The sequence below is a fragment of the Protomyctophum bolini genome (genome assembly GCF_963924005.1).
Source record: "Protomyctophum bolini genome assembly, chromosome: 9".
Classification (NCBI taxonomy): domain Eukaryota; kingdom Metazoa; phylum Chordata; class Actinopteri; order Myctophiformes; family Myctophidae; genus Protomyctophum; species Protomyctophum bolini.
This window is the reverse complement of record NC_137870.1, coordinates 27,442,343-27,468,476: the sequence shown is the minus strand read 5'-3', so window position 1 is coordinate 27,468,476 and position 26,134 is coordinate 27,442,343. Positions and strand designations below refer to the sequence as shown.

The 26,134-nt window shown below is 42.5% G+C and overlaps 1 protein-coding gene across 2 annotated transcripts in view; it reads right to left on the bottom strand.

Annotated features, from left to right (window-relative positions):
- The window catches only part of LOC308321669 (LIM domain kinase 1-like), a 96,253-nt gene that overhangs the window by 56,818 nt on the left and 13,301 nt on the right, over positions 1 to 26,134 (bottom strand). Inside the window, exon 1 of one of the 2 annotated variants that reach the window (XM_080772724.1) lies at positions 16,277 to 16,353. The exons of the other annotated variant lie outside the window; for it this stretch is intronic. Coding sequence (XP_080628850.1) covers positions 16,277 to 16,329 — 53 coding nt within the window. The 5' untranslated portion in view covers positions 16,330 to 16,353. Of the gene's footprint in view, positions 1 to 16,276; positions 16,354 to 26,134 lie in introns of those variants that run through there. 2 annotated transcript variants of the gene reach the window in all.

The following is a 26,134-nucleotide window of genomic DNA, read 5'->3' as shown; positions in this document are numbered from 1 at the left end:
CCTCCTTCCAATAAAAACCCGGTATCAGAATCAGTTGAGACAAATAAGTGGCTACGTTTCCGTTTTGTGATGCTATGTGGCAGCGTGACAGACTGTCATATTGGGGAAAACATATCGTCTTATACCACATTTTAGTGCTGCTACTAGCCTGTTGTCCCAGGTGTGTCTGTGATAATGCTGGCCGTTGGCCGGAGGTTCCAGGGAGTAGACAGGTCCACAAGTATATTTCAGACATTTTATTTACATCCAAAGTGCAGTGACAATACAAAAAGTCATAAATACTGGCCAAAATAACATTCCAAAATTCCAACAAATACAACTGCTGGCTAAACTTTAAGAAAAAAAACGATCTTGAGAGACTGTTACAGACTATTATCCTTCGATGAGGTCCTGGCTTGCAGCTCTCCTTGATGTCTCTTCTAGCCTCAGGTAATACTGAACTGCCTAGTCCACCTGCAGCAATCCTGCTTTTATACAGGTGGGGCAAACCATCCCCTAATCAGCAAGTGGCAATCAATTGACTCAACCACACGGCCAACTAAGGCCGAGTAATATTCCACACTATACTTTAGGGGAATATATAGAATACACTCAAACATATTTCAAAGGCCCAATTCATTCACAGGGCCTAAGATAAAGACCAAACATAATACACACAGGAACAAACACCCCTCCTCCTCTACAGTACTTGGCACCCTCCAATCTAGAGAGGAGTGCCAGCACTGCAGAGGAGAGACAGGTGACAAACAGACCAATGCAACTTCAGTGTCAATAAATACAAATAAACATTTTAAACCCTTTCAACCATTGTGTCTGATAGGTCACGGGCTGGCCTAGCCCGTGACAGTGTCCTGTGGTAACATTGGTATCATAACACGTTGATCTGCACTGACATCAGAATGGAATGTTTCATTAATGTCTGTGTTGTCGTGACAGCCGATGTGACATACAGATGAAAGTATGATGTCAGAACTGATAGGCATCAGCTGCTGACAGACAGACAGACAGACAGACAGACAGACAGACAGACAGACAGACAGACAGACAGACAGACAGACACTGGGTGAGGACAGTAGGACAGATGAGTAAGACTCAGAAGGTAAAGGACAAGTGGAACAACAGAGACTGTATTGTTGTCATTTAATAGAGTCCGCAACACTGGTAAGGAAAAACTCAGCTCCACTGGTTTATTAATTCAACGTTTCGATCACTGGGATCTTCTCCATTCCTGAAGAAGATCCCAGTGATCAAAACTCTATTTCTTTCTCTTGTACTGCCATTTGTCCAGCACCTGGGCTAGAGTGGATGTCCATGTTCTATTACCTTTGTTGTCATTTAATACCATGGGAGTGTGTAGCTGAGAGAAGACAACTACACACTACTCCAGGTTCACCAATCTGAAATCTGTCTGTCTGTCTGTCTGTCTACAGGAAAGCACACAACGAACATTATGTAGTCGCTGTGCAGCAACATTCATTTCATTATTTTACTTGCTCATAGTTGCAGAGCTGCCGGCGTGTCTGGAGTGGGTCTGACTCAGAGACTGTGAGGGTCTCAGAGGACATTATAACTGACCCCCCAAAAATACACAACATGAATGAACAAAAATACAACTAGTAGAATATTACTTCCTGTGTGGTGATGAACAAACACGTTTCACAATGGCTTGCCTAATATAATATTAGACAAGCCATTGACATTATCTTTTTGTGAAACATGTTCATCACCACACAGGAAATAGCCCTTCTCAAAATAACTAAGAAGACACTTGGTGGAGCAGTCAGTATGTAGAAGGATGTGTAGTGAGTTGACAAATAGACATTAGCATAACCTGCATGCTTAACTCCAGGGCTTACAAGCATTTTTCTCACAAATTGAAAAGCACCTAAAGCATCTATCTATAAATGCACCTCTGTATGTCTGTATGTACAGTATGTCTGTGTGTAATCCACGTAACTCAAGAACCGTTAGCCCCACTGACTTCAAATTCGACACACACATTCCACACCACAGCAGGAGGTGCAGTGCCCGGGGTCGAGTCGGTTGGACCCACGGTTGTCCAGAACCGCCCCAAAAAGGCCTCTGCCCGGGTTCTGGACCGGGCCCCTGCCCAGCGTCCATATATGGAGCTGTCCTGTTCTGACCTCACAACACTCCATATTTGGGCATGCCTGACACAGAACTCCACAAGCTGGCTGCATATACTCCATATTTGGGCATGCCTTACAAAGAACTCCAAATATGGGCATCAAAGGGAGACAAATATAAAAATATATAATATCTGGGTGGGGCATTCATTTCCAACTTGCATCGATCCCAAAATGCTGAACAACGATGGATGTTAGGGAGCTGGCCCGATCCTCCCTGTTCCTAGACCTAAGAAGGCGAAAGGTCCACTGGCCAGGGAGTTGGAGGCTGGAGCCACACTTTCTAGGATTTAGGAGGAAACCCAGCGGAAAACTGGACACCCGTTCTGCTGGATTTGGGGTCTCGTCAGACTGGCAAGATCTGAACGACCTCTGTGTCTGCACTGTAGTGTCCCTGGAGTGGGTGCGGTCTGACTCAGAGACTGTGAGGGTCTCAGAGGACATTATAACTGACCCCCTTACCCAGGTCAGGGCAACGGTCATCTATGCTGGACACAGTCGCCTGCTAACAGCTGCAGGTGCCAGACGGGTCCTCACCAACAAAAACAACAACAAGACTGGACTAGACTAAAACTCCAAGAGAAACTCGCATGCATGTCTTCCCTGATCACTCTGTATCACACTCTTTCCTGAAGAACACTGCACTTAATGAGGACATTATCACATTCACAGTTAAAGCAAGACTACAAGTCCTCCCCACCAGACTCAATCTATCCATATGGTTCCCCACCACTCCCTCACTGCTTGCACCACACCACAGAACAGATCACTGAGACACTGTCACACATCTTGAACGGCTGTCATGCATACAAAGGAATGTACATAGCACGCCATGATAGAATAGTGGAACTCATAGCAAAGGTGTCATTCCATCCATGTTTCACCTCTGTGATAACCCAGACATATTTACATCTCTGACAGCTAATACACCAGATGTTGTTGTCGTTGATGAAGAGTCCAGAGAGGTGTCTGTATTAGAGATAGCCTGCACCTTTGACCACAGCCTAGAGGAAGCCTTTATGACCAAGGTCATTAAATACCAACCACTCCTAAATACCATCCCAAAGCTGGGCTATAGGTGCAGACTATTTGTGTTTATATTCGCCAGCCTAGGGCATACCCACAGACTGGTTGTTAGAGGGTTCCAACAACTTGGGATGCCCAAAAAGGAGGCAAAAAGGCTGGCAAAGTATTGTAGTGTCTCTGCTATAATTGGCAGCCGCCACATATGGCGGAGACGCTGCTATGTATACCCATAGATATATGCTGAGTGACATGCCTGTTGTAACATGAAAACACATGCCATGTGTAACTCTACTGCACCTTTACTATTTGTGTCCTTGTATGCATCTCCTTTGTGTGGACATAAATAAATGGTTCAAATGTGTGTGTGTGTGTGTGTGTGTGTGTGTGTGTGTGTGTGTGTGTGTGTGTGTGTGTGTGTGTGTGTGTGTGTGTGTGCGCGTGATACAGCTGTGCCCTCTGGTGGCGGGTGGGTGGTGTCCCAGCGTGACACACAGACAGACAGACAGTTCTGCCTAGGTTACATAGTAATCGCTCACAAAATCCGCAATCACTAAATTCATATTGCATAGTATATCGTCTCTGTCGGGAAGAAACCTCATATGTCATATGTCCATAACTGGAAATAAGAGCTTTCTGGCAGACAGCATTGATACTGTGCATCTTCATAGATAATGGGTGCATGCTGGATAGCAGTAACAGGTTGCTGTCTGCAGTACACACAGAGAGATAAATACAGAGAGACAAGCTGGAGAGAGAAGTGCTGATAGAGGGAGAGGAGAGATAGGAGGATGAAGACAGGGTATAGGTTCTAGTCACTGTGAGATGTGTTGACAACAAGCCAAGGACACAGAAAACAGCTGATTTTTTTTTTTTTTTTAAACGAATAATCTACAAGCTCACAATGTGATGCGTTGTAAGATTGTAGATCTGCTATTTTCCCTATTTCAAATCTACATGACACCGTTATTGGCTCAAGCGGTTAATCAGACTAATCAATTATAACTAAAAACAAATAAAGATTTGGGCAGTGGTGGCCTAAGGGTTAGAGAAGCACCCTTGTTGTCGAAAGGTTGCCGGTTTGATTCCCCGGACGGGCAGGAAAAATCTGGGTCGGGAAGTGATTGGTCATCACTCACCCAACACAGCTGAAGGCACAGAACCCATGCTCCAGTGGAGCTGCTTAGTGGCCAACAGTATAAGACTGACGTTGTACTGGTCAACTCCCAGGTTTTAATGTGTGTTTCTATGTGCAGGGCGTTGCAGAAAATTAGCACTTGTGCTCAGCTACTACCCTGGGCAAATAAAGGGATTTTTTTTTCTTTATAATAAATCACCTGCATTTTTCCCCCCACGTTGATTTGTTTTAAATAAAATTACTAAAATGGAAAACACTCCAAAAAGTAACTGATGGATGAATCGCCTGCAGCGACACAGATATCGCTACAGTGGTGGGAGGATAACTAGAGTCATTACAACCCCAATCTCATTCTTTTCCCCAAATGCATTTAAAAAAAAAAAAAAAAAACAGCATTTCTGCTTCATTATTTCAGAGACAGTCATTTCACTCTGTACTTTAGTCTTGCGTAGCAGACTTTCAGACATCCCGCCTACTGATAAGTCTGGTGACACTGGTGACAAAACCTACTGATAAGTCTGGTGACACTCTGGTGACAAAACCTGCAATGCAGACTAAAGACTAAAACACAGTCCTTTCCACTCTGGGCAGAGAGAGGCATTCAATTGATGTGGTGAAGGTGGTACAGGTGCGTCCTGAAAAATAAATAAATAATAATAACAATAATATGGATGTAGATTTGTTACTGGTTGCCTTCGCTGGCCCTCCAATCGCATACAATGAATGTAAATGTGTCTGGTATAGGCAGAGATACGCTGAGATATCTAATCGGTCATGGCTATGCAATTGCTACTTGTTACTTGGCGCAACATTCCATTTTATGAATGAGTGACATCACTTACACTAGGTGTCTTCCAACAGGGAGTCCTCAGAGACACTGCAGTGTGATTGTGATAGCGACTTTATGTATTATAATAGATTTGTTTTAATTAACCACTTGTTATGAGGGTCCTTTGCCAGAATTATTTTTGAAAACCCCTGATTACAGGAAAGGACTATAGCCTTATTTACAGTATGTGTTAAAGAACACAGTGTCTAAGTGATGTTTTAGTCCAATAATAACCATAAGTTAACAGATTCACAACTAGGTAGAAGATAGGGAAAGAAAGAAGGTACAGTATATAAGCACCCAGCCAGGAACTACTACACTACTTACAGTATGTGCTGAATAAGTAGTGAACATGCAGACTGGTCTGTCATCTTTGCTCAAAGTGCCTGACATTCCACCATAATGTCTTCTACAAACAAGAGAGGGTTCAAGGAGGAGTGCAACGGCAAGAATGTTTATTTAACCTCTGAGAGTTAAAAGTGTACCAATAATGGACCACATTTTTACAGTGTGGAGACATTTGAGGCACCATTAAAACCAGCTGTACTCCACTCCCCCAGGACCAGAAAGTAAACCAACGACAAAGAGAAAGAGAATGGGGGTGTCGTCGTTGGTCAGAATGTGGAAGAGGCTCACACTGCTTCCTAAAATATTGCATGGAATGAAGTCAAACTACACTTTACGTTTGGTATTTGTAGTGTGGACCAGTTATTACGCAGTCCAAAGAATGAGAAAAACATAGGTCAAGACAAAAAAGACTAGACTAGGACAAAAAAAAACGTAGTCACACTGTCAGTCGGTCTCAACAGGAGGGAGTAGAAACTAAATATCCAAACATACAACCCACAAAACAAAACAACAAGTGAACCTAGGAGTCCTAGTCTACAGCAGTGGTTCCCAAACTTTTTATCTCAGTACCCAAACTAGTGAAAAAAGTAGCTCTACAAGCTTAAAATGCGTCGCTTCGAGCTACACAAATCTCTTTCTTGAAATGGGCTGTCATATACTGTATCTTTGTGGATTTCACACTATACGATTAATCGCAGACAAGGGATCACACACTGTAAGATATTTCACATGACTCATCGCCAAGAGTAGAGCCCTACTGCAGCTGGACCCCGCGTTGCACCCGCAGGTCCCGACGCAAATGTCTGACTGTGTAGTGTGTATATTATAACACACACACACACACACACACACACACACTTATCCTGTAATGTGAGACCAGCTTTAGCAACGTTTAAAAAAAAGAAAAAGATAATAATAAAGTGGGTGAAGGGGAACCTTGGCTCTTAATCGCTGGTATAACCGTGTTATGAAAGTAATCATATGCTGGAGGTCATGATAATTATGATTATAACACAGATAATATTTTATATAATAATACTATTATATTAAAGGTAACAACACCTGCAGCCAGTTTATTAGTCCTCTGGAAGTTTATATAAGTTAATGTTGTTTCAACAGTTAGTACAGTGGTTCTCAAAGTGTGGTGGTGGGGGGTATCCAGGGGTCCCCTGCAAACGTTGTTAATATAACATCACAATCATTTTAAACACTCTATCCATTTATATGTTGGCTATTCAAAAAATGGCAGATATATAAGCTAACAATTATTGACAACATTTTAAAACAATTATAGACCGGCAAATACATCGCACACTTCTATTTAGCAAATTACAGCCATTATCCATATTATGTGCAATTGTGCATTGAGGTGATCTCATTAGTCTGCTCTGAGTTGTGATGTGCTTTGAACCACAGTCGGTATGTGGAACATTTATCACACAAACCACTTGACCTGAGTCAATAATTGATGTGATTATTAACCCATCGATGATGGCCTCTGGCCTGAGTGTAGGAGCAGCTGGACATGAATGGAAAGAGTAATGACTGGTTGGAGTAGTGTTCCCAAGGTGATTAGATTGTGTGGAAGGTGGGTTGTATTACAGTAATTGGACAAGAGATGACAGACTCATGCAGTTGCAGGCAGACACATGCAGCATCATATGCAGGCAGTACAGTAAGTACAGTGCGCCCAATGTGTATGCATGGAACTGTATGAACAGGTATGCAGATAACAGCAAACAGTTGATATTGATATGTAGAAGCAGAATAGGGCAATGGCACCTATAAGGTGAATAGGGCTTAAGTATTATGGTGCAAGTGGACATAGATTCCATCTGTTCCTCAGGCAGTGTCTATATCATACTATATGGCAGGAATGTACAGTGTAAATTGTAAAATCCCCACGTCTCACCTCTAGCCTCTATGTTAAACATGACTGTTCATTTCCTGTCAGGATGAGGGTTTATACAACAGTGCCTCTCTAACTGCCTTTTCTCGGCTAGTTATTGTTTTAGCTAAGTCCCCTCTTCACCTGCATCCAATATTGTAGCACTGCAACGATCCATTATCTTTATGTTACTGCTCAGTAGCATTTAGCAGCTCAGTGGCCTTGTGGTTAGACTGGGAGGTCGGGGTTCGTTCCCCGGCCGGGTCATACCAAAGACTATAACAAAATGGGACCCAGTGTGCCTCCCTGCTTGGCACTCAGCATCAAGGGTTGGATTGTCCCTGTGACATACTAGCGTCATGTTCAGGGGGTGTACTTGTACATCATTGCAGCCACAGTCACACTACAGAAAGAGGAGATTGGCTCCTGCCCTATGGGCCACATGGCTCGGCAAGGCTTACTCAGTATCATGGTCATCTGCATCTAATGGTCTGTTCTAAAAATGACAAGTTGTTCAAAACGAGGCTGCCAGAGCCAGACTGGTTCTGGGTTGTTGAACAAGTGTGGGAGACATGCATGAGTGTCTCACTTGGCCAAGTGTCAAAGGAAGACTTTACTGAGATATAGCGTTTTTAACGCATCCTGCACGGTCCACACTGAGCGTGCACGTGTCTGTGTTTGTGCACGTGTGTCTGTCCACAAAGAGGTGAATGAGTGACGCAGCAGGAAGGGTAGACAGGAAGCAGGTGATGGATGGGGTGTTTTAGGGAGGACTGTGTATAAGAAGACATGTGACAGAGGGTGGAAAAAAGAGTGAAAGATTGATGAGACACTATTCCACTACAGAGACTGAGGAAATGTGAGACACACACACACTCTCACTCACTCTCACTGTTACTTTTCAGGATTAGCAGATCGACAAGCTCGAAATGTGTTGCTCTGTGCTACGTTCCGAACTTGCGGATGTGCCACTTTTGATGGTTTTGTGTATGTTCATAATCATCATATACAAGAAAACACAAAAAGTTCTCTGACATTTGGACACATAATACGTCATAAGATACGATATGTCATAAAATGATCCACATTGAACCTATTTTGTTCCCATGTGGAGCCTGAGATACACACAAGTCTGTATTACATCAAGCACAGCTGAGTGTTGCTGAAATCCATCTAGAAAAGCAGCAGATATACAGTACACTACAGCTGACTGCTGGTGATCAATACGTGGAAATGCTAACTTCCCCATGACAGATACAGAGCAGAATACATTATTTATCCCATTAGGACCTGAGGCTGATTCTACAAAGGCCTTCTAAATGAGTAGTTCTCAAACGTATTTGTGCCAAGGACCACCAAATTGATATGTATTTGGCCAGTGGACCCCGTCAGAAGAGAAGATGTGTGTGTTTTTCACACAACACTTTCAAGATTTTTCAAATATTTTGAGAAATAGCAGAAGTGCAAGCTCGTAGTGTGTCACAAAGTGATGCGCTGTACGCTTGTATATATGATCGCCGCACTTGTCACAGACATGCACAGAGCAAGTTCTGTCAGGAAACTCAGTGCAGTTGTTGGCGGTGGCCCATTGGGCCACGTTCACTTCCACTCATCAAATCACACACTCATTTAATTCTCAGACCGCTCTATTTAATCTGGAAGTTTGAACTGCTCATTCCTGCTTGCTTTTGCTGCTGCTCATGCTGATCCTGCTGCTGTCACCACTGCTGTCACCCTCCACCACCCCAGCTAACCCCTGGTTGATCGAGAAAGGCCGGCAAAGGCAGACCTGTCTCCCGAGAGAAGACAGACTATTTAGACTGCACATCTGCACATCAAATGAAGTGGAAATTTAGCTACACTTCCTAACCACCTGTCCACGGTACCAAGATATCAGAGACACATACTTCCCACAGATTACAATCATCCACAGAGATTTTGAAAACATAACAAAGAACTCCCATCTGCTGGGCGAAGTACAACAATGTGCAAACACAGCAGCAAGACAAAATGTGTGAACTGCTGTGACAGGAGAAGGATATCAAATGGAACACAACTACCCTAAAGACTAATCATTGTGTGTATTCCTGCACTATCTGTATCAAGCGTACATAGAAATTAATTTATTCGAGATTCTGACTTTCAATTGTATATAAAAATTGTTTTGATTGTATTGTTCCACTTTTTGCTTTGGCAATGTAAACGTATGTTTTCTCATGCCAAAAAAGCCCTTCGAATTGAAGTGAGAGAGAGAGCGCAATGGGGGTTGGGCACGTTGGGTGAACAGACAGAAGGGGGGGGGGGGGACTCTCCCACAAAACAGAAATAGAAGAGGGGAGTCCTCCCGGCACAGAGCCAAGCTCTGTCTCCTCCAACATCAAATGGTGGGGGTTGTACCACAATAGTAGAAAATTACATGGCCTTGGCTCTACAATGAGGTGCAGAGCCACACACACACACACACACACACACACACACACACACACACACACCTCCCACAAGAGGAGCATTCCATGTGGATGACGTTATGCTGTTGTTGTCAGACGCATTACCTCATCCTAATACTAGTCCCTGCCCATTGGGTGGTCTCGTACTCTCCTAGGAAATCCCACAGCCAATAGGCTGCTTTGCTTTATCAATGCAAACTCAGCATAAAGAAAAACATACACCGGTACCGGTGTTAACTCGTTCAAGCCCTGCGCACTTCTTGGAGAACAAAAACCAATTACAAATTGTCTCTGTAACCTCATATGTCCAAAATTGTTACTTTTCAGGAAAATGAGCAAGTAGGGCATTAATCTATGAAAAGGTTTCTGCCCAAACGCAACAAAATAAACACAGCAGAGGGGAAATTGTTCTCCTTTAAAAAAAAAATGCCAAGGTAAACCAAACAAAGTGGGTTTTATAGTCTCGTCACTGAGAAGGTTTGCTGAGTGATTATGTTTGTTTGTGTGGACTGTGGATACAGTAGCTCCTGTTTTTCATTCAGTGCGGGTTACAGCAGGTAAATGGGAGAAGGCTACTGAGCTTGCGCTGGTTGGTTATGTGGATGGTAGCAGTTTCCTTTTGTCACCGTTAAGCCTGCCTCCCCCCACTGAAGGATTGTCTGTCAGCATTCTGTCTGTGTCTGGCTGGGGCCAGACCAGGACAAAGAGACCCTCCTCGCTCTGCCCATATATTCCATCATTATGAACAGAACTACTGCAGTATGTCCAGGTTTACAGGCAGCTTGATGCAGAAGAGGAACAGGCTCAAATAAGAACTGTCAGGGATTTCCCATACACTAAACACTTTCTGAACCCCCGTATCCTTATTTTGGGGGGAATGCTCGGTCAAAATAGCACAAGCTGACCACGTGACATGTTGTCAGCTTGTAGATATGCTATTCTTGGCAAAGAGATTTGGTGTAGACTAGAAAAAGCGAGTGCAATTTTGGTTCAAGTCTGTTTCACTAAGAATAGAGGGTTTAAGGGTTAAGAACGATGCTTGAAGTTGAAAAAAAGGTTTTGTCTCAAGGTTAATTAAGTGCAAGTGACAGATCTACTTTGGTACAACATCATTGTTTTTTCACACAAAGGGGTTAAGACTGCAGCTGTGTATTCTGATGAATGAAATGAGATTGCTTTTTTTAAGGGGGGATGAAAGGTTTGTAGTGTGGGCCAAAGGTTAAAGATTGGATTCAGTAGCAAATATTTAATCAAGCATGCACCCACATGTTTTTTCTCCCCCACTTTGCAGCTATTACCATTGGGTGTGAACTGTGAACAACATTACCATTGATTTTTATGGACAGTCACTCATAGTGCAGAGAGAGGCTTCGGTATGGAGAAAAAATAATGTATCTCAGATCTACAGTAAAAGCTCTGTGATACAGAAAATTTGACAAAAGGCAACCTGAGAACCCATCGTCAAAAAATAAAGGAAAAATAGCACACTTTTTTCCTTGCATTTGACGTGGGTCAACAGTCTGTCTTGAGAGACTAGGCGAAAGGTTACAGTAGCTACGAGGATACATTGAATTAGGAAAATAAGAAATGGCAACAGATAATCACACTAATCAATATAATCGATAATAAAATAATAATTAATTTTGAATAAAAATAATCAATTCGTTTTTATTTATTGGTATAAGGAAATATATTAGAAAAACCTTTTTTTTTCGATAGTTGCAGCCCTGCAAAGCAGAGAAAATGTTTGTTAGAGATGAGATGAGACCCACCGAAATCCCCACCATCATGTGTCGAAGTGTTTATATCTAGAGTACGGGAAACCATTTACACAGGCTGCTCCTCCAACACCAGAATAAAACCTGGCACAATGGACAGGAAATCAAACGAATAACCAGGCAGAGCTAATCCTGTCAACAATCCTCTAACAAACGTATGAGACTGTCTGCCCAGATGTCAATTACCCAGCTCATACGGTACACCTGTGACACATTATTATGAGTTATGACTTTACATCATTATTATGATATATTGTCGCTGTCGGGAAGAAACGGTTGTAAAACTGTTACTTTTCAGGAGATGGAAAAATATAACAGTGTGCCAGTGTAGTTATTCTTTAGTCACAAGCTCTTGTTAATACTATTTATAAAACCCACAGACACACTTAACCACATTTCAACATAAGAACATGCAACACTTTCATATGACAAAGTATGAAATAAAAAACAAGTGATGATAAGATGAGGCTGAGCTTCACTTCAAAGACTCCAGAGTCATCAACCCCTCCACCTATTCACCCCTCACTACACCAACATCAGTCCCCCTCAGTGCCTTCAGTAAACAAGCCTTTATGGTTCTCATAATCTGGACAGTGTGGTTGTCGGACTATGGTGTCATGACCTGTGTTTTTCCATGTTAACATCATGTCACCAGGCTTTCCACCACGGAGGATAGCCTGGAATTCGTTCCAAACTTGTCGGTGTAATAGTTTTTTTTTTTCTTTTTTTTTTTTAGGAAAATTTGGTTTGATCACATTGTCTTTTTTTCCCCCACAATCAATTAGATTTAGAAAAGTTAGAATAAAAGATGGACATACCAAGCGTTTATTATATCAAAAGAAATTAAACGATCAGTATACCAAACTAAACACATTTTAAACTCATTTTGGAGGTACACACCAACAGAGGTTCAGGTCGTGGGTTCCGGCTGCCTGATGACATGAAGTTATTTCCGGTCCGACCGGATCAGAAACCCGAAATCTTTATTGATTCTAGGCAAATAGTGCATATAGTTTAAAGTTTATTTTGGGGGGTCCCCAGATGATCAGCTTAATATTCAAAGTTGTTTTCTCACTCAACAGTAAACAAACCAACATACAGTATAAGTGTATAGAGGGTAACTGCACATTTCTAAAGTGACAATTTTTTAATACCAAATTGGCCAAATTGTCAAATAGTACGTAAGAAATAGTTATTTTGGGAGGATGCGGCCTGAAAGGTTTGAGAATCCTTGTTCTAGTGAACAGATGGTGTTGTAGAAACACTACAGAGTAATGATGACAGCAGTGATGTTTGAAACAGAGCAGCAGAACCCAGTGTGGTGACTCATTGTTGTCCAAAACACACAATGAGAAACGGACTGACCTGAATATGAAGAAATGCTTACATTATATTGCGGTCAAGAGACAAAACTCAATATTAGTTACATCACTTATACAGTTATTAAAGAGCTTATAGAAACGGAAAACGTTTCAGTCATAGGACTTTTGTCAGTGCTGTATCTATGCATTACTGCGACCACAGGTTGCATTTACTATATGAAAACGTCCATTTCCCGTCAGTCAGTCAGTCAGTTAATGTAATTTGTTAGTTAGTCACCCCAGGCATGAATATATGTGGTCACGTCTCGTGACATCACGTGACATTATCAGGGATGGAGATCCCTGATGTCATCAATATTGGCCAGCAACTCTACATCTGACTCTACAGAAACCCTTATATCTCCATATGGAGCAGACCTGTTCTGACATTCCATATGTTGATGCTTCCCCATCCATCCTTCCTCTTCGATGTGTCCCTTTTGACTGATACCTGTCCATTCAAACTCTAGAAGGGCCTGCCCCAAAGTTATTAGTGCAACCGCGCACGGCAGCCGTCGAAAACAGGTTCTCAACAGTACACTCAAGACACTGCCCCCACTGCCACCCTTAGATCTCCATATATGGAGCATTGGAGCTGACCTGTTCTGACATTCCATATCTTGATCTGACCTCATCAAACCCTGTACACTCAAGACACTCTCCATATATCGCCAGTACAGAATGAATTCCATGTTGACACCCCATGCCAAAGCGCCAGCGCTCGCCCAGCAGTCTGCTGTCACCCAGACAGATGCTTGCACCTGACCGCACACCCTCTTATGGGCGAGGTCACTTCTTACTGGTTATATTATACTCTGAATATACTGTATGTATGTATTATGAAGCTAATTATTTGTTCGGCCCAAAACATTTACGTTGACAACGTTTATTGTCATGATTTGTCAGGATCCCAGTTGGCTTTGTCTGAGGCTTAAAGGTCTTTAAATAAATGCCATCTGAAACATCTATGGGAAAAATGAATGGGGAATTCTCTTCCGTTCTGAAAGGGGGCGGGACTGCTCTATATACAGTATATAACCTACAGTTGGCCTATAACAACATGCCCTACATAGAGTTTAAAGTGATTCTAGAAGTGTCCCATGGTCTGAGCCACAGTGACTTGACTCACACTTTAGTTAGTTAGTTAGTTAATGTGATAATCACCACTAACATGTCCTCTCTCTCACATGTGACAGACAGACAGCCCACAGCCAGGCTGCCCAGTGGCCACAGCCAGGCTGCCCAGTGGCCACAGCCAGGCTGCCCAGTGGCCACAGCCAGGCTTCCCAGTGGCCACAGCCAGGCTGCCCAGTGGCCACAGCCAGGCTTCCCAGTGGCCACAGCCAGGCTTCCCAGTGGCCACAGCCAGTGGCTGCCACTGGGCAGCGTGCACTGCACACACACGCACTCACGCTGCAAGCATGCACACGCACTCACGCATGCACGCAGGGGTCTACACAATCAGCGGAGACGGTGTGATGGTATGCTACTAGTACTACCATTAGTCCATCACACCCATCCCATAGAAGTGTATATTTGTATGTCTCTAAATGTTATGAGGAATTGAACATGGTGGACCCTCTTGTAAACAAGCGTAGTGCTTTATTGGTCGTCCACTCACAGTTGACAGTTTTTGTATTGAGTTGTGCTTGAAATGTACTGTAATTCTGCAAACTGTTAATAAATAATAGGCTCACTGTATGCAATACAACACAATATTACTTTTTAGTAACAGGTGTTTTTGTTAAAATAACTAAATGTTAAATAATAGCTCTATATTCTGATAGTAATCATTTGTTCAGTAACAGGGGTTCTCCCCGTCTCTCCAGCTCTTTGGTGAGATGAAAATATGTTTTCAATTTGGAATACCAAAAAGAGAGGAAAATTAAATTAAAAGTGAAAACAAAATAAGAGCAGACACAATTAGCTGAACTAATTTTGTGGGGTTCTCTCTCCTGATTGGATAAAATATTCTGTAACGAGCTGGAGAGACAGGATGTTACTGAATGGAAAGGATTACTATCAGAATATAGAGCTTTAACTTTTTAACCAAAATTCATTTTGTTTAATGAGAGTATACCTCAACACCATTTAACCCATGTATGGAAGTGACATCCGACCTTCCAATGAATGCAGAAGCAACCGTCACATTCTAGACAAGTGTGTGACGCTGACTGTCACATAACAAAAGCTTTAGTCCTGTCCTAAGTGGAGCCACAATGGAGAACTGTGACAAAGAGCTGTGACATTATTTTGTCATGATGCATGTTTACAACCATATGCCGTGTCATCAGGGAGGTGTTGGATCAGCTCCACTGATCTCATCTCCCCTCAGATTCGGCACAAAAATGGGGATGAATTAATTATATTATGCCACCAGGACCAGCTCAGTGGCCTTGCGGTGAGAGTGTCCGCCCTGGGACTGGGAGTCTGGGATGACGGGGTTCAATACCCGGCTAGGTCATACGTCCTACCAAAGACACTGAAATATGGGACCCAGTGCCTCCCTGCTTGGCACTCAGCATCAAGGGTAGGATTTGGGGCAAGTCCCTGCGACATACTAGCGACATGTCCAGGGGGAGTACTTGTACATCATGTCCAAGCCCTCAGGGATGTTTGCGTTATCCTTTTATAATTATTGTATAACTGTACATTCTGTAGCTCTGTACTTTTTGCAAACTGTTAATAAAGCATTCAATCAATCAATCAATCAATCAATCAGTGAAATTTAACACATGCATGTGAAATGTGAAACAAACTTTTACACACACTGCATTAGATGTGTTTTGGCCTGCTAGGCTGCTACTGTATATATTTTGATTATTACTTTAAAAAGGTTTCAAGAAGGAAGTGAAACTGCACTGAAACTGCCAGACACAAACCATTTGACTGTGAGCGTTCAGAAACAGAACCATCAGTAATTATCATACATGAAATCAACTTCTCCATTCAAAGTTAGTTCTCTATTTTGTTAAAAATGTAACCACTTAAAACTTACAGTATAGTGTCCCTATTCTAGGGCAAACATTCTGCACAAACTACAAGATCTATACAAGCTCACAAGCTCACAATGCATCGTGTTGTGACGTGTTGTGTGAGCTTGTAGGTTGGCACCAATTATTTGCAAAGATATTTAAACAGATGGAGGGCCTAGAAGAATATAGGCCCCTGGGGGACTACGTTAAGTGAGATTTGCCAACAAGTCGAACAATGAACACTTTCATTCCAGTCAATTGTAAACCCAGATCAACCGCATTGCCACTCTGTTACAGCTAACTGTACTGTAGCATCCATCCATCCAGACAGATAAAACTCACCGGTTGCGACCGACAGCGACACGGTTCCTGTAGCGTTGGTCTCTCCGAGACATTTCACCTCTAAGGGAGTTAGCCGTGTTGTGACAACCAGGAAGCATGCTCACATTAGTCTAGAGGCACTGATCATGGACTAGGGCAGCATAGACCAACTGTCACACACTGTCACTGCCATGAATGAATGCCCATCGTGCTCTCTCTCTCTCTCTCTCTCTCAACCTTCCTCTCTGATTCTCTCACGCTGCAACTGCATAGTGGGGTTACTCCCCCTCCCCCCACCATTTCCTGTCCTCTGCCCTCTCTCTTCCTTTGGGAGCGGTCGCGACCCTGGGATTATCACAAGCCTTTCCCTCTCCTACACTACCCTGGCCTAGCTGAAGAACATTATGACGTTGCATTATAATCTCTAGTCATTGGTATGGTATGATATTTTGTGATACCGTGATATTTTGTGATACTGATTGTCAAAAGCAATTGAATTTTTTTTTGGTTGTTTTATGTTTTATTGTAGGTAAATGTTTAAAGGTATGCTATGATGCTGGCTACCACAGGGACTATGATAAAATACTAATGCAGATCCCACTGTTTCATGTCCACAAAGATATAGAAAATTTACTCTGATTTAATTTATGGTGGTGTATTCTTTATAATATGATACTAAAAAGGAAAATAAGTAATATACAATTATTATTTTTTTAATCGGTCTGTCTTTACGGATAAACAAGCCCAAAGTAACAGCTTGAACAGATCTACAAGCTCACAATATTAAATATAAAGTTAAATCTGACTTGCCTATAGCCTGCAGTGCAGATACCCTGTTTCAGAATGGACAAAATTATTGTAATTTTTCAATACAGAATGAGATCATATCGACATCAGTAATATCGGTTATCGGCCATAACAGCAATTAATTATATCGGATATCGATATCGGCCAAAATGTCTCATTGGCACATCCCTAATATATATATAGTCACCCAATGGTTTATACAGACCCGTTTGGATTTGGAAGCCACTGTTTCAGTGAATTCTAATTGACAATCTTGGAATTTCTGGTCACGAAAGGAAACCCAAGAATGGGTGGCAGGAGCGCAAGGGTGGGTCCTGACTAGTAGAATCCAATCATAAACATACCCTGCTTCATCATGAAAAGATTAAAGAAAATAATAAATGGGACTGTTGGGAATTTACAAAAACTGATATCATGCTGTTGGAAGAAGACTTGACACTAGTGATAATTACTAAGGTAATCAGACAAAGTGGAAGTCGCGTCAAGTCACCATTAACTCCAATGGAATATGAATATTTTTTTAGCCGGAGGAGGGAATCAGCGATACCTTCTGGGCCATTAATGAGAACAACATTGTTATGACTTCCGTATTGGCTTCATTTCCAAGAGTGTATGCTTGCCGCCTGGTTAAAGAAAGACAGATGTTCCTTCCACGCGCTACGTCCAACCAGGGAAACTCCCCCCTGTCAGGTGTAAAGGAGCAACTTGGACACTCAGGCATGAAGGGAGCATGAGTTAAGTCCGTTGCTCTCCCCAGGTTGGCGGAGGGTGTGTAGAGCCCAGGATCACAGTAGATGATTGGCACAGGGGTGAAAAATGGGTTACAAAATCGTGGGATAAAAAATATATATATATAAAAAAAAAGGAAAGACAGATTTTTGGAGTTTGCATGTTCTCCCCGTGTCCCCTATAGGGTAGACCCCTCACAAAAAACATGCAGTAATCCTGGTCTCTAAACTACCTCCTCCTGGCAGGCCAGAGCGCCTGATGGAGGGGAAAGGAACTGGTCTGAATAACGTGTTCCTTCCACGTGCTACGTCCGGCCGGGGAAATTCCCCAGGTGAAAAGAAGCAGCTTGGGCTCCTCATGCATAGAAGGAAGCATGAGGTCAGTCCGCTGCCCCCCTCAGGTTGGCAGAGGAAGTGCAGTGCCAGGATTACATTAGATAATTGATGCAGAATGGCAGATAATACCTAATATTTAACCCTCAGTTAAACCTCTAAGTAACCCTAAGTAAAACCTCACATCATGTTTATATCCAATAAAATGGTGCATTTAAATGGTAAATGGTGCACCTTTATCCAAAGTGCTTTACAATGTGTATCACACAGACAGCGGAGGAAACCACACAAGACACCAACCTGCTCATCAGGAGCAGTTAGCCGCTCAGTGTCTTGCTCAAGGACACTTCGACACCAACCCAGGGGGGGAGCCAGGGATCGAACCAGGAACTTTCTGATTCCCAAGCGACCCTAAACCAATAACCATGATGTACAGCACTCCCTGCTCTTATGTCTTGCTGTTCAAACAATATGTTACTATTTTATGGTAGTAGGTGCCTAAGTCCTAAGCCAGATGCCTAAGCCAGATGCATGCTTTTATCTCGGCTCAGAAAATTCAGTTTGACCAACCTGGCTGCAATCCTGACGGGCTGGTTCAGATTGGAAGGACACAGCAGGCGTCTGGGTGAGGGTTTCACCTGAGATAGCATCTTCTTTAAGCCAATTATTCAACACAATCCCTCACGTTGGACACCAACAGCTTTTTTGAAGTGTGCGTTTTCTCTTTTGATATACTTTGTCCTTGGTTTGTCCTATAGGCAGCAGCCTCAGCCAGCATGCTGACACCGAAAGTGAACTTCTCTTTTCTAGTGCAAGGTTCTTCATCAGGGGGTCATCAGAGTTACTACAGGGGAGGGAGCTGCCAAATCTTTGTGTGATAAAAACTAACATAAGTGATGTGTGATCAGAACTAACCCTTTTTTTACATTAAACCCCATAGCATCCATATTCTGGGAGGAATTTGTGTGAAAAAGGGAGGCTCTGAGGGGGAATAAACGTATAGAGTATGTGTACGTACAGTACATATAAATCTCAGTAAACAGCTACGCAGTTTGTTACGGTATATACAGAAAGCTTTTTGGCTTTAAAAAATGTCTCAGTTCCTTTTGGAAATACCTGTGTCTCAGGTGTTTTCACATCCTTCAAATGCACCAAACTCAGTTCTCTAAAGTGGATCAAAAAGTGGATCAACAGAAAAGCTTGTGTTTGCATCGACATTGTCAGTACAGTTCTGTTCGACATCTGCTCTGATAGGGTCCCCGAGTCCTCTTTCTTTCTTTTTTAGGCATGGCAAAGGCGATCTGTCTATGGCAATCCTAGAGGGCTAAAGTACAATTCTAAAAGGATGCTTTTGTGTTCAACACACACGATGCACAGTAAATGTACAGCAGTGGTTCTCCAACGTCCCTCCTGAGGAATCTGCATCGGATCCCCTACGTTTCTCCCTCTACCCTAAATCTCTTCGCCAATTATTTTGTCAAATGTTGGCCTATACATGCCCAGAAATGGGATGCTAGGGTTCATTTAAGTGCACCATACCGTGGAGGAGTGGACTAGTAGCACATCAATAATAAAACATAATATTATGCGCACAAAAAAAGCTGAGTCACGGCCTGAGTCCACTTCAGAGGCAGAAAACGCCCCACGTCTCTGTTGCTATGCAGAGTTTGGCTGCAGGTAGAAAACTGCTGAATCACAGAAGCTGTTTGCAGAGAACATAGCACTCATACAGCTCAATGTGATATTACAATACTGTATATGAATATTGACTAGGTGCATACCCTGTTCTATGCTACCTTCAATTTAAATGCATATAATGTAACTTTGGCCTGTGTTTACAAAACATTACAATAAATACGTGTTTTTTTTACCCATCATTTCTCTCTACAGCTGCTGAAGTATTGTGGTGGTGTTTACCTGCAGAAACACAGTGCACTCTTGCTGTATTTTGTTGTTTTCACTGTTAGTTTTGAAAAACAAAAACATCCCGGTCTACTAAAACAAACAGTGAAAACACCAAAATACAGCGAGAGGGCTGTGTATTTCTCCAGGTAAACACCACCACACACTACTCCAGGGGATGATGGCGGTGGTAATAGAGGGAAACAAGAAGAAGTGCTCCTTGGGGGGGCACAGGTCTCCACCAGGATAATAGCGTTTGCAATGTTTGGAAATGTGTGGAAATGTGTAGGAGTAATATGTTTTTGTGCAATAATAAGTCGTCTGGTGGTTGTATACAGGGGAAATAAAAATAAATGAAATATATAAGACGTAACAATGTATTCATAATGTGTAGTAGTGCACATACAAAGTTGTACACAGATCAGTGCAGTTATAGGTGTAAAGATTTAAGTTGCATTTCGTCCTCTGCCTGGTGGGTAATGTGTGTGCACTGTGCATACAGTAATTGCATGTAAATCACATGCTGTGTTAATGATTTGAGGCATTTTGTTCAAAATGGACCAATCCTACAAAGTTTGGAAGGCAATCCTAGCCAATCGAGATGGAATATGGGAAAGTGGACAGATGCTTGTTGATCTCATTACTATGGAGATAGTGTACACCGATTTGCGTGATGTATGGATAAAAGAGGGGCTATAACAGGCCATTGTGGAACATTTGGGGCAGAGGTTCGTCGGTGGCATCCAGGGAGTGTGTGCACAGCTTGGTATCGACCGGGCCAACGGTGCCGGAGATTAGCTGTACACAGACGGACGGACGGACAGACGTGTGCACACACACACGGACGGACGGACACCACTCACTTCAGACGGGTCTGATTTTTCCCCTCTACAGCAAATCTATTCACAGAAAATAGCCGAGATCTTCAAGCTCACACTGCCTTGCATTGTGAGGCAGCCGTTGTGAGCTTGTAGATCTGCTATAATAAACAAGTTGAAATAATGGATATACAAGGTTTCTGCCCAAAAGCAACAATCATTTTGTTGACCAGAGTCCCATAGGGTCTCACACTAAGCCCACTGCTGTTGTCCCTCTACACTAAATCTCTTCACCGAAAAACACACACAAACACAATAAAATGTTTGCCTCCAGAATCAGGACGCCTGGGTTCATGTGATTATGAAATGCCTGCATGGTTCTGATATGAGAGGGTGTGATCAAAGTGCTGCTGTTATATGATTTAACGTGAAACTATGTAATGTATGCAGTTATGTCATGATGTCACTGCATCATACTGTATTGCTGATAAATATCTCTGGGCGGTACATACGGATACCGTAGATTCATTGTTTTAATATGCATTTGAAAGTGCACAACAAGCACAAGCTTGTTCTTTACAAGGTAATACAGGTGAAACATTGAGAAACAATATTGTATTCTTCCCAGAAAGTGCAATTCCCTTGAAAATCTATCATTGTATTAATATACTGTATGGAAACATACACAATCTAACATCAGTTATTCTATTGCCATGGCAGAATTGTATTATTTATGCGTTGGATATTGCATCTGTTCTCCATGTCAATATTGTGTTCCTTCATTGTAACCCCATGCAGACCAGTTGCAATGATTTACTTTATTGATAATATAACAAAACATTATGCTACTTTTGCTACTACTTTTGGGAATGTAAGTGTATATGCAGGTTCTGGGGCCAAGTGGCCAAGTGGCACGTGAGTTAAGCGACATCTTTAAAGTGAGAATAAAGAAGGATCCGGGTGACACCCCTACAATTTAAACTATTTGATAAACTTCTACTTTCAGCCAGGAAATGCATTCTGATAAACTGGATTAAGGATAAGTCACCAACGGTACAAATGTGGTATAGAGAGATCTTCGGAGTGCTACCCCATGAAAGGCTCTGTGCAATGCATAAAGGCAACGACGCTTCCTTCCAGGAGGTGTGGGCCCCTCTATTAGACTATTTCCCTACTGAAATATCTCGGATCCTTCTAAAAGCCCAATGCCCCATTGAGTGGACAGATCTAGGATAGGAAAAAAAACCCAAAAAAGTCAAAAAAGTCAAAAAGACATGTGTAATATGGTGGCTATTTTGGTTTGTTTTCCTTTTTGCTGTTTTCCTTTTTGCTTTTTTATTTCTTTTGGTTCTGCTTCCTATGGCATGGAGTGAATGATGGTGTAGATAGATGAACTGGAGGTACCCCCCCCCCCCCCCCCCCGTCCTAATGTGGTTGTTTTGTTTTTTTGTTTGTTTATATGTTATGTCAGTTTGGCAAAGTATGTCCATTGTAAAGGTTTGTTAAGTAACTGTACGTGAAAAAACTTAAAAACCAATAAAAATATTAAAACGAAAAACATTATGCTTTATCTCTATAGGACCCCAGATCAACTATGACAGAAATGTTTGCATATTTCATTCTAAGCATAAAAGTGCTTGTAGATACTAGTCAGAGTCACACAGTGGAAAATGTGTCAAATGACACATTCTATCGTGTGTACCCTATACTAAAGAAACTTTGTGTCAGCCTGTCCCTGAGAAATACATGCACTCTCTCTTGCTCAGAAAGGTGCTAGACTGGGCGCCCGCTGGCCAAGTCCATCTGCATGCTGCATACACTTAAAGGCTTTGGCCTGACAGCGCGTCGCTTATTTGAGTCCCGTTCATGACAACCTTTGCTGCATGTCTCTCCCCTTCTCTCCCTCCCACTTTCCTGTCTGTCTTCACTCATAACTATCAATAAAGGCACAAAGCCAAAACCAAATCTTAAAAAAAAGAAAAGAAAGAAAGGTGCTAGCCGAGCTACACTGCAGCTACTGTTCCTAATAATACCATTACTGCATGACTGTCACTGGCCAGCAGGCAGCACACCATCTCCCAACGGACTACATTATGCTGCCTTTCTGTCAGCACTTTAGCGAGGAACCAGGTTAAGGCATGATGATGATGCACTTTGTTTTGTCTACGTATTGTAGGTTTCATATACTGTAGTATTTATCTAATGCTTCTAGTGTGCAGATGTTTTATTATTTATGATTTCTGGTGCGAACACACGGACGCGCGCACACACACACACACACACACACACACACAGATGCTTTTGTGTGTGACGCTGTAGTGTGATCAAGGAGGGCGTTAATTTACGAAAAAACACAAAAAGTTAGAATATGGAGATAAGAGTTTTCTACCGACAGAGACGATATATAGTCCTGCAGATATCTGTGAGTGTCAGCCTGTGGTGCTAAAGGAGCTGTGGGACGTGGGGATTGGTCCCACCACTGGCACAGCCAATGAGAGGAGGGCTTTTCAAGCAGAGAGCTGCAGTATTTTCCCATGCAGTGTGTTGTTGTGGTGGTGGTGGTGGTGGTGATGGTGGATGTTCTGTTTGACAGTCAGCAATGCTTTTTTTCCACCCCAGGGACTCCGTGTATAGCCAAAGTTTTTATGGTGAGGCTCCATAGGAGGCTAAGCTGTCGTCCATAAGAGTCTGTGAATATGTCTGTAAACTCGCAAACCGATCAAGGCAGATTCTTTCTATGCACACTGTCCAACAAATGTTTTTCTCCAAACACACACATTATCAATTGTAACTCAATATCATAAACGACATACCTGACAGAATCACCAGCCTGATTTGTTTCTTTTTTGGAACACAGTTCTTAGATTCTCAATGTAAAAAGATATCTCCGTAACCCATGGGTACTGAGTGGTACTCTATGGGGCTTGAATTAGTGGAACTACTGTAGTATCGAGCCCTGGGGCAGCTCGGCCAAGTACTATAGTTAGTATAGGGTTTAAGCAGGGACGGATTAAGACTCATGGGGCAAATGCTGTTTCCCCCGCCCCAGCTCCATTCAGGTGGGACACACTACTACTGTACGTCCATGTAGGAGGGGCCCATGTATGAGCTTTAACCTATCACGGCACAGGGCCCCTGGTAGTCAAGGGCCCCTAGCTAAGCACTCTCCCATTAGCCCGGCCCATAATCCATCCATTTAAGTAAGCTGTTACTGCATCCAGTACTGGTGCTCTCTGCTCACGCCTCACGTTTATATTCCTGAAAGCAGTTGGAAAGCCGTTTCTCTGCTTGCTCTTGAGCTCCATTCCCTAGTGTCCTCGTTTGAGGGGGTTTGGATTGGTAGCCTGGGCAGGTTTCCATGGAAGTCTTGTCTGACTAGCAAAGCCTTCTCAAATAAATCCCTCTCTTTTTTCCATGACTATCCGCTTCCTCTGTGAGGAAATGGATTTGGGTCAGAAGAACTGTTCCTGCAATAAATAGTCATGGACATGGAGGGCTTCCTTCCAGTGTGAGACAGCAGAGAGAATGATAAAAGTAATAAGCCAACACCTAAGGGCTGTTGTTAGGCATGACTAAAACCCATTTGTAAACCATGGCCTCCTGTAACTTGTGTTTAATCAAAATGGTTACCAAATATAGCAACATGAAAATCATAGACATGTCCTAATTCAAATGGTTTCATTAAAAGATCTTACTACAAGAATAATTCTACAAGAATGTCTACGACTGCCTGCCTGCAGAAAGAAAGCATTCTGATGGATTTAAACTACATGTTCTAAATATGAAGTTAATCAATAATTAAGCAAAGGTGCATTGGTCTATTTCTAGCCTAAAATATTATTAGAATCAAAATTCACAACAAAATTGGACATTTTTAAATACTTTCGTTTGACAGTAATACTGATACATGTTAAAGGTCATGATCAAGGAGGGGAACAATCCATAACAACTTCGCTCACTGCTGTTCTTTCGAAGCTCTGTTATCGTAAGAGAATTATGAGGTGCTACAGTATATTACCGTATAAACAAAAATCCTAAATTAGATTAACATCGGATATCTCACAGGGACTCTACATACTTTGACATCGAATAACGACAATAGCTATACTTGTACAACAGATTCTCACTTCCAACTCGTCACATACTGACAATTGGTTGGTATACCAGTCATACCACCCATTTGCGTCATCATGGGTCAACACCTTGAGCTTCACTTTTCAACACTTAGGATAGGCTGCGTCACATGATGCAATACTGAAAACAAATCTAAAATTGACACAAGGTAAGAGAATTATGAGGTGCTACAGTATATTACCGTATAAACAAAAAGGTGCTAAAAGGGCAAGTGCCCCATGATGCTTCTGCTGACTCTGTGGACTGCAGCATTCGAGTTGCATACCGATAGTCAAAGAGTAAATAATGATCCCCGAGTCAAAATGGAAGATGAACAGGGTTTTGGAGTTTGGACACAAAATATAGTTGCCCAAGCAAGCAACAATATATGGGACTGAGCAAGGTTTTATCTATAATTACATTTGATTTGATTGTCCTTCATTGTCCCCCAGGGGAAATTTGTCCTGTACATTTAAGCCACCATAAGGAGTCGTGAGCAGCCAGAGTGCCATGCAGCACTCAGGGATGCTGCCCAGAACAGCGGTTAAAGGAACTGGCACTCGTTCAACTTCAAACGTCTTAACTTAAGTAATGCACATGATGGCAGCGTGCACAAACAATGTGACCCCTTTACAGACAGATCAACTTTTACAATACAACATCAACAACAAGTGTTGTTCATTTGAGAGTGTTCATTCCTGTGTGCAAACAAAATAAACACATAAAGTAGAAAGTATATACAGTACAGTAAGTACACACTCTCAAATGATTCCCTATAGACATACTGCAAAGGCAACCATCTGTACCCTGTGGGGCAGCCAGATGTGACTCTGTGTCTCTCATCCGGTGTGTCCCATCTGTACCTTTTCTCCTTGACACACACACGCACACGCACACGCACACGCACACACACACACACACACACACACACACACACACACACACGCACACACACACACACACACACAGGCCTCTCCGCGGTGACCCAGATTGGGTCCTCACTCAGACGTGGAGTTTGATGTCAGGAGTTTGATGTCAGGCTTTTACAGCAGGGCTAGTTCTTCTCTCCAATCTGACAGAGCTCATCCACTGACAAAAGTACAGTGAGGAGGAGGACATGAAGGACCTACGCAACACAATTAGAGCACTTCTAGGAAAGAGGGGACATGCTGCAGCCT